Raw genomic sequence first — 9,850 nt, 5'->3', positions numbered from 1 at the left:
AAAAAGTGAAATGAAATTTAAATTTTATGAGCTTTGAATTTGTTACTAAACTCGTAACTTATTTGAATTTATACGTCATTTGATAGACTTCGAACATATCAAGTGAAATGAAATTATGTAATTTAGTACAAACTATCAAAGAATGTAGTGTAGCGGATGGAGTTGCTCCTTTTCTAACTAGAAGTCTCGATTTTGAGGCTTGGATAATCTTTGGTAGGGAGCACTTCTCTCTGAATGAGATCCTACGCGACACAAATTTAAAATAGTTGGACTCTAATACAAATATCAAACACGGAATAAAAAATCAAAAAAGAAAAACGAAGGTAACCTTGGATAAAACATATTCACGGATTAATAAAAATGTATAAAAATTGTGTTGACTTTGTCATTCTATTGAGTCTCTTTTTGTTGTGGTGGGATTTAATAAAATGATGTCTATGAGTAGTATAAATATAAAAATCCCATTACATTAATGGGGCTTATTGCAAATTGCAAATTAAAAAGAAATTAATTAGTTATAAAGTCGTTATATTAAAACGCCGTGAAGTGGAAATCATTGAAAAATAATTTAAAGTGTATCCAACTTTTGGGTCTTAAATTTGCCACCACCTTTCCTTTTTAATGGGTGGTAATCTCTTTCTTAATCATGTCAATTAACGTGTGCTCTTTTTTTAATTAATAGTGTTCGAGTCAGTTTTTGTGTATTTTAATTATTGGATTAGTATGTTGCCTTCTTATTTGTGTTACAATAACAATAACATATCCACCAACAAGGATTATGACGGAGTGGTAAGTACTCCTTCATCCTTAACTAAAAGGTTTCGGGTTCGAGCCCCCTTGGGTACGGAGTCGCTTTTATTAGGGAGCGCTTTACCTCTAATGTGGAATTTCCCGACGCGAATTCGGATTTAGTCAGGCTCCAATGTGGGTACTGGACACCGAATGGGGAACCAAAAATAAAACAATAACATATTCAATATAGCTTCATATGTGAAGTTCGAGAAGAATAAAATGTACACAGACCCTATTTTCTACCTCTGTTAAAAAGTTAAGATGCGATAAATATACGTTTCAGACTAAAAATCCTGCTATATCACTAAGAGAAAAAACGCTTGACTATCTATTTCCTTAATTCTCAATCTTTAAACTCTTCTATTTAGGTTATGCATGTTTTGGTAAGCTGAAAATACTTTATATCTTGTCTAATTTATAGAGTGCTCCTTAATTTATTTAGTGACATGTGTAACTTTTCTATCCAATTACGGGTATTACATTTATTTAACTCACTACAATTAATTCTAACAAAGAAGCTTAACAATAATTAAATTAGTTAACCTACTAATAATCCAACTAATTAACACATCATGTGCCTCTTAAGTCTTAACATGTTATGTCACTGCACTTTCAATTTGGTAATACCAAAATGTTCCTTACAAAGACTTTAAAATTTTTTACATTTAGTAAAAATATAATTTGGAATTAGCATATGATTAATGATTGATATTCAAGAAAATAGTACAAGTGGATGTAAATAAAATAATACTTAACAATAACATTTATTACTCTATAATTCTACAAATTATTTTTAAAAAAAAATAAAACGTATATAAATTTTATCCCTACTTTTTGCGGAGATATAAAGGTGGCAAAGAAAATAAATGAATAAAAAGGAAATCACTTTTTTAAAAATGTATATAAGCAAAAAAATAAAAATAAAAGGTTAAAAATAATGATGACGAAATTAACTTAATTTGTCTTGAGACTTGTGTCCTTGACCGATATATCTCTCTGTCTTCCGCTATCCTTAAACCGCCCAAAATCCACAGGCAAAATTAAATGGATTTTTAAATATATTATATTTAATTTGTTTTTATTATTAAGTAATTAGAAAAAAAAAAAGAAGGTAAATAGTGAGTACAATCGTAACAACAATAAATTTAGTGTAATTCTATAAGTCAAGTCTGAAGAAGGTGAAATATATACAGATTTTATTCTTATTTCATAGAGATAAATAATTATTTCTGATAAACTTTCGACTTAAAACAAAACATATTCAAACAAAACAATTTGATTAAAATGTGATCATCCATACAGATAACGTGATATCTATCTTTTCTCAATATCTTTTAAATTGAACATGTTGTACTAGACTTACCTACTGCAATTTTCATTTAAAGAAATTATTTTTATTTTTTATTATTATTTTAAATATTTCTCTTCATAATTATTTTTCAAGACCTTTTCTTGTTCTACTTTTACTTAATTTCTTTTTCAATGTCTTTTTTTGGTTCTATTCTTAATCATGTAAATTGACAATTATACCCCTCTAAAACCAGGACAAAAGTTGTTGCTCATATTCAGATCCACCTTTGTCTTTTTTTTTTCTTCCCAGAATTAAAAAAACCATTGTTTCTGATTGATTCACACGTGTAAACCTGTTGAAGTGGTCAGTTTCTACTTTCCTCGTCTTAATTTTTGGCACAGTTACTTTCAACGTGACTTCTTCATTATTATTTTATATGCTTATTTGAATTGAGTATTTATTAGAAATAACTTTTCTATCTTCCTAAGATAAAAGATAATATTATGTACATATTATCTTTTTTCGTATGTTAAGACTTTTTTCTTTCTATTTTCTCTCGTAGAAATAACATATTTTTATATTCAGTATTCCTCTAAAACATGTGGTCCATTTTCTTCTACTTTCCTCGTCTTGATTTACATAACATTTTTTATTATTTTCAATATAACTTCTTCGTTATTATTTTATATATTTATATTTTTATTTGAATTGAAAATTTATCAAAAATAACTTTTCGATCTTCCAAAGATAAATATTATATTACGTACATTATTATCTTTTTCCCTATGTTAACACTTTTTTCTTTCTAATCTATCTCGTAGAAATAACATACTTTTCTATTCCGTCTATTCAATTTCTCTATTTTAGTTTTCTTGGTATATTTAAAATTATAAAATTAAAAAATAATTTTAAATTTTTTAAACTTATTAAATTTCTAAATACTCATTTTTTTCACAAATATTAAAAAAATATTCCTTTTATTTCTTAAATTTCGTGCTCAAATACGTTCACATGAATAGAGAGACAAAAGGATTTTACTATAAATAGACAAAGAGGTGGGTACCCACAGCTTTCTGTTCCTTCTCACGTGTGAACACCAACTCATTATCGCTCCGGTATTTTAACCCGACCCGACCCATTTTTTTGTTGCTTTTATTTATTTTTTTACTATAAATGGAGAAGAAAGGGGTAGTCGTGTATGCACTCGTGTTTTGATGCGTGGAAAAAAACCCAGCAAAGTTGTTATGGCGAGATCGCGTTGGAAATTCCTCTCTTCATCTTCATCAATCTCCGGTTTGTTATAACCCTAAACCACCGCCGCCGCCGTACACCACCGCCGTCGTCGTCATCGCCGTTTTTTTTATATATACAGACAAAAACGAGTCCGAATTCATCTTTCCAGGTTCAATTTCATCAATCGTAGTAACCGGCATTATTATTATTATTAGAATTAGAATCGTTTTGTTATAATGTATCTGATTTTGTTGTTGTTTTCTGTAATTGATGATCGATGATGTACGGATGACGATTTAGTATATGCATTGTTTTTGTTTTTTTTTTTGCTCGGAGATTGAGGTTTTTTTCGGTTTTGTGATTGTTAGGAAATGGCTACAGAGGTAACGAAACTGTTGTATATAGTGGTAGTAGATGATGAGGAGGTGGAGGAGAAGAGAGATCAAGGGAAAGACTCTTTTAGATATACGCGTTCTGTTCTGCAGAGTACTCTGCAACTTATGGGATGTAAACCTCGACATGCGTTTAAGGTGATTTGTTTTTCTCGGTTTGGTGATTTATGTGGTATTTATTTTGAGAATGTGCAGTCTTTATGATCTGATTTATGCTCTTCGTTTCAATTTGTTTTGTTTGTCTGGTTTGGTCAGGTTTTAAACGGAAGATGTGTAGAATGTATCAAAATGTTTTAAAACAGATTAAAGAGTTGCCAGGAAAGTAAAAAGTAATTCTTTTTGAAACAGATTAAAAAGGAGTATATGTCAAATAATTTGAAACGGATGGAGTACTGTTTTTGGTTTTGTATTTGGAGTGTTTTTCGTTCCTTACTGTTTAACTTGCTCATTCATAATTGTTAGTCTCACTAATTGATTATGGTAAAAGTATTGTTGGGATGTTAACAATTTTTCCTTTGTTCTGTGAGCTGCCAATATCAAACTGATCAGTTATGAAAAGGAAGTCTAATCAAGTATATATCTGGTCTATCTATTGTTTTTTTTAAAAAGGTTGAAGCTTGAAAGTTAGATTAATGACTATCTTGGTAAAGTCGAGTTTTTTCCCCTAAAAATTGTGTTCTGCCAGTGAATGAAATTAATGCCTTCTTGTTTTAAAGCTCATGTGTAATGTGTTATTTTTAAATTATATGCTTGAGAATTGGATCAGCCATAAATGCTGCCAAGAAACTCATTCTTGCCTATCCTTAAAAGCAGAATTTTAATGAGATTTGAGATTCCTTTTTAGTAGATACAAAAATTCTGTGTTCATATAATGCTGTGAGGTTATTGTCGGATCCTCTCAAGATTTGTGCTTTTTTTGGACGATTAAACGTGTGTGCGGTGGCATTTTTGGAGGATCTGAGCAACGTAATTTTTTTTGTATCCTTCTTAAAGGACATTAAGTCTCACTTGGGATTCTGCTTTTACGGATTGGCAAGAATGGTTGTTTTTACCCTGCTGATGAGAGTTCGCTTTTATAAGATTCGACTAGTCCATTGTTTGATGTTCTTGAGAGGATTCTTTTGCATTGTGACTTCCAAATTCTTCTAGAACATATAAATTTTAGGCTCTTTAATTACTATATCTTTTTTTGTTTGTTTGCATGAACAGATAAGCAGAACAGTTTTTGACAAAATGAGAAGTGAATGTATGGGTGATAAGTTGGTTTCAGCAGATAGAGCACAACTGGGACAGGATAACTCTAAAGGACTTCATCATAGAGAGTCCAGTACCTTTATGAATGCATTCATGGATAAAGGGAACAATCAAAGTGAGAGCAGCATACCTTTTGAGTTGTACAAAAGGCGCACGACAGTCATTGTCAAGAGAGGGACTTTCCTAGATGTTGTTTGTGATGCTTTAACCGAATACAAGTATATGGGCCCCAACCAGAGGGCTGATTTAATTTTAGCTTGCAGGTGAGGTTCTGCTGTCTCTCCCTTGGTATTACGAGGTGTATTTCACTGTTCGTACCCCCAGAGTCCCAGACACACACAAACTGAAAATAAAAAAATATCACACCTATTTATAAAACGACAAGGGGAGGGCATGGGAATTCTTGTTTTGTAGCACATCTTTCTCCCCTAACTTATATGGTGATGTTTTTATTAGTATGCAGCCACTTAGAAAAGAAACTAATCTATTCTGAGATATTGGTCATTCTTTAGCCTAATCTGGAAAAAGTTTTTGCTGAAATCTCCAAGTTGTAAGGGAAGCAAAATAGAAGTTTCCATTTTAAGTCACTTCTTAAGTTAGGGGAATAATGGCCCTATTAATTTGTCTGTCCATGGTGATTGATATAGGAAGCTGATGATGTGCTCATTTTACTGATATTTTTCTTCAGTGTACCATGTTCTGTATTTTTCACAGAGTTGTTGCTATGTGTCAGGATCCGAGAAAGAAAAGAATCTGTAACTGTGCTATTGTGTGGGACTAGTGGCTGTGGCAAATCTACATTGTCTGCTTTGCTGGTATAAGTTCTCTCATAGCCTTGGCTGTTGTACTAACCTCCTAATTTTTCATGTCATAATCCCTCAGTCCCATTTAATTGACTCTTGATATTAATCTGGCGTATGTCCTATACCAAGTGACGATGGAAGAAAATATTAATGTACTAATTGAAAAGTTAGTTTGATCTGTTACAAGCAAAAGATGCAAAAAAAGCTACAAAGCTCGTGGGGCTTTGAAGTGACCAGTAAAAAGTGAAACGCCGTGCAGTTTTTTAATTAAGTGCATAATTTATGGAAAAATAAAAAATTCCATATACGAAATTGAAGTGCATAATTTATGAAAATCAAACAATACCAAACATGTATGTAATATTGTACTATGATAATCAAATTGCTAACAAAATAATTGATTTCAGTTTCTGAGATACAATAATGCCGATATTAGTCCAACTACTGTAAGTTGTGATCCAAAGAACCATTTGTCTTTTGTTAGGTTTATTTTGCAGTAATTCTTTGAAGCACACGACTTCACCTATGAAGCCATAATCCCTAGCTTCTCATCGCTTCAAGCGGTAAAGCAATCACTTTTAGTAACATGGAGTTTGATAGAGAAAATATCATATCAAAGGTTCAAATTTGATTTGGTTTAAATGAATTTGAACCTATGTGAGAAAACTCAATAAAATAAGTAAAATATCTTTGGTGGAATGATCTCAAAAAATTATAAATTGGGACATGAGGCGTGTATTATTGTGGTATGTTAAATCTCCTGAAATGGAAGATTGCCGTGTATATTGGGACATGAGATGTATGATTTTCTTCTCCATTTATCTTCACAGGGAAGCAGGTTGGGTATAACGACTGTGGTGTCCACTGACTCCATTCGACATATGATGAGGAGTTTTGTAGATGAAAAGCAAAACCCTTTACTTTGGGCTTCAACCTACCACGCAGGGGAATATTTGGATCCTGTAGCTGTTTCTGAAGCTAAAGCGAAGAAAAGGGCGAAGAAGTTAGCTGGAATTTCAACCCCACCAATACAAAAAGAAGGTGTAAAATCTCCACCTGTGCGGATTTCAAATGCTGTTGATTTGATTAGTTCCAGAGAAATGGCAGTTGAAGGATTTAAGGCACAGAGTGAGATGGTAATTGATAGTCTTGATAGGCTAATAACTGCATGGGAAGACCGGAAAGAATCAGTCGTTGTGGAGGGTGTTCATTTGAGCCTTAATTTTGTGGTAATAATTAATTTTAAATATTGCATATTTTGCTTTTTACCTGGAGGGACTTTCTTGTGTGGTGGCTAAGTTGGAGGCGATTTTTTCTTATACCTGCAGATGGGACTAATGAAGAAGCATCCGTCAGTCATACCTTTTATGGTTTACATTGCAAATGAGGAAAAACATTTAGAAAGGTTTGCAGTACGTGCGAAGTACATGACTCTTGATCCTGCTAAAAACAAGTATGTTAAATATATTCGAAACATCCGGACAATACAAGAATATCTCTGTAACAGAGCTGACAAGCATTTGGTGCCAAAGATTAACAACACCAATGTAGATAAAAGTGTGGCAGCCATTCATGCCACTGTCTTCGGTTGCCTACGGAGGCGTGATGCAGGGGAGCAACTGTATGATCCAGTCACAAATACGGTTGTCGTCATTGATGAGGAATACAGAAACCAGTGTGCTGCCAATTGTGTGAGCTCTAAGGGAATGTTTCAACTGATTCAAAGAAAAGGTTCTTCTAGGCACTTGATGGCTCTTCTGAACAATGATGGATCAGTAGCAAAAGCTTGGCCAGTTTACACCTTGGGCAATGATGGCAAGCCTATTATGGATCACTCCGCTGCGAGTGGAATAGGGACCCCTATGTATGGACCACTGCAGATTGGCAAGGCTGAACCTATTAATCTGCAATTTGGCCATTTTGGGATCAGTGCTTGGCCCAGTGATGTTGGTGGTACCAGTCATGCTAGTAGTGTAGATGAATCGAGGGGTGAGCTGACGGACAATGGCAGCAGGTACTATTCCTCTTGCTGCAGCTCACCAAGGTTGCCTGAAGCACATGCAAAAGAGGTATGCCTAGAAGTTCTGATGGGTTTCCATAAACTAAACGTATAATGCACACTTTTCTCTGTATTAGCCTTTGGTTTATGGAGCTTGGAGGTCGTATATATTTCTTTACTTATTTACTTTTGTCTTCCATTTAGTTCCATAAGTTCTTTGATGCATTCCCATTTTTCACGATAATTACAGCTCAAAGAGGAACAATCAGTGCATGGTAGTGATGACGAAGAGGTTGATGAACCACTTGAAAGAGACAGTGACGAGGATCTTAGTGATGATGGTTCCAAACGAGTTGATGAGGAGGTATGTTGAATGATTTATATACTTGATGTCATCAGGAAGCTGCTACATATCGTTGGAAGTATGTCATTTCTAGATGATTAGGTCTTAACTAATTATTAAGATCATACATTTTGGTTTGTTTAGTGAATATGCGACTGTATTCAAATCCTCTTTCTTGCCTAACCATCATACTTGTCGTGCAAAGTTCCATTGAATTAATTTGAAGCCCATGTTTCATTGATTTTCAGCTAGCAACTGGGGATTTAACGCTAATTTTTGTTGTTGTTTAATAATCAACCTCTTTGCTGCTATGCACACAGGAAGGCTCAGTGGATGAGGAATCTACTAAATCAGATGAGGAGTATGATGATCTTGCCATGCTAGATATTCAAGAAGATGGTTATATGACTGATGTTAATGAAGAAATATACAATAAGTCAGAGTTGAGTACTAAGGTTGTACCTGTTTCAGGGGACCAGCTAACTGAAGGTTTCGAGACGTATAGGAAGAGCATCGATCAATCTTTCAGAAGTAAGAGTGCTGTAATTTTGGAGCTACCGCTTGGGAGCTACACTTCTTTTCTCAAAGAGAAGAACGAGAAGAGAGTCCCAACCTCTGGCAACATTCGAGTAAAGAAACGTTCTAACAGCATTCCAACCTTGGGGAAGCATGGGGCATTGATAAATGGTTCCACCATCCCGGAAGGAATGTCTAGGTAACAGCGTAGGTTTGTTGTATTGTTTCCTTTTGTGCAGTTGAAGCATGGTTTCTTGCTTCCCTTGTGGCCTTCTTACTTTCGTCTTTGACTTTGCGTAGAACCTGTCTTTGTTTTTAGCTCTGGTGAAACTACCGGAAAGAGGTATTACCTCTGTGTATAGAAAGTGCATCTGCATAAATTATGCCAGAGAATGCCTGTTTATTATGTGTTGTTTACTTTGTCCAGTACGCTGAAAAACTTCTTTTCATCTAACAGGTTAAGAAAATATGTTAACCAGCCATCATTATGCATTTTACGTAGATTTCATAGCTTACTATGGTCAGATCTTCGATGGCATAACAATTCTCTCACACTAATATAGTTCTGTCGTCGTTGTAAATTCTCGAATTTACGTTCATTTTCATATGAAGTTCCATTACTGACATTATTTATGACACTTGCAACGTAGTTATTGAGTATTCCATCTCAATAACTTGAAATGAATGCTTCACTCCAACCCCTGGCAGCCACTATTTGATATATGAGACCTTAAATGATTTGCTGCTGTTCTCAATTATGCATTTCCTTTTCCTAACTGCTTGGACATACTTTATTTTAAGTCTAGGGTCTATCGGAAACGACCTCACGAGAAAAGGGCAAGGTTTGCATAGATTTTATCATCTTTCAAACCCCACTTATAGGGACTTACATGGAGTTTGCTGTTGATGATTGTATTGTATATGGATTGTACACAAGAACTAATGTGGTTCGACCTTTTTCTAGATCACATGTATAGTTGGAGTTTAGTACACCAGACGCTGTGTATACCTAACAATTCTTACACTAGACCCAATTGGGTTTTATTAAAAATTCAATGTAAACGGGGTACATAAGTATCAAAATAAAGATAAAATTGATTGTGTCAATTTGATATTTTGGTATTATTGCCAGAAAGAAGAGCATTCGAGTTATTCATGAAAAATGAAATTATCTTAGAGGGAAAGTTCCATCTATCTCAATAAAGTATAGGAATAATTTCTTTAATA

At 33.8% G+C, this 9,850-nt stretch overlaps 1 protein-coding gene across 1 annotated transcript; it reads left to right on the top strand.

The window, feature by feature from the left end:
* Nucleotides 1–3,282: 3,282 nt before the first annotated feature.
* LOC125843674 (P-loop NTPase domain-containing protein LPA1 homolog 2-like) lies at nucleotides 3,283–9,143 on the top strand. Its single transcript, XM_049522845.1, has 8 exons — nucleotides 3,283–3,485; nucleotides 3,685–3,846; nucleotides 4,918–5,225; nucleotides 5,696–5,777; nucleotides 6,596–6,994; nucleotides 7,094–7,834; nucleotides 8,015–8,128; nucleotides 8,428–9,143. The coding sequence occupies exons 2-8, from the start codon at nucleotides 3,688–3,690 to the stop codon at nucleotides 8,824–8,826; spliced, it is 2,202 nt and encodes a 733-aa protein (XP_049378802.1). The 5' UTR covers nucleotides 3,283–3,485; nucleotides 3,685–3,687; the 3' UTR covers nucleotides 8,827–9,143.
* Nucleotides 9,144–9,850: the final 707 nt, after the last annotated feature.

Source organism: Solanum stenotomum, chromosome 11 (assembly GCF_019186545.1).
Source record: "Solanum stenotomum isolate F172 chromosome 11, ASM1918654v1, whole genome shotgun sequence".
NCBI lineage: Eukaryota > Viridiplantae > Streptophyta > Magnoliopsida > Solanales > Solanaceae > Solanum > Solanum stenotomum.
The sequence above is the reverse complement of the archived record's forward strand: the minus strand, read 5'-3'. Positions and strand labels throughout refer to the sequence as shown.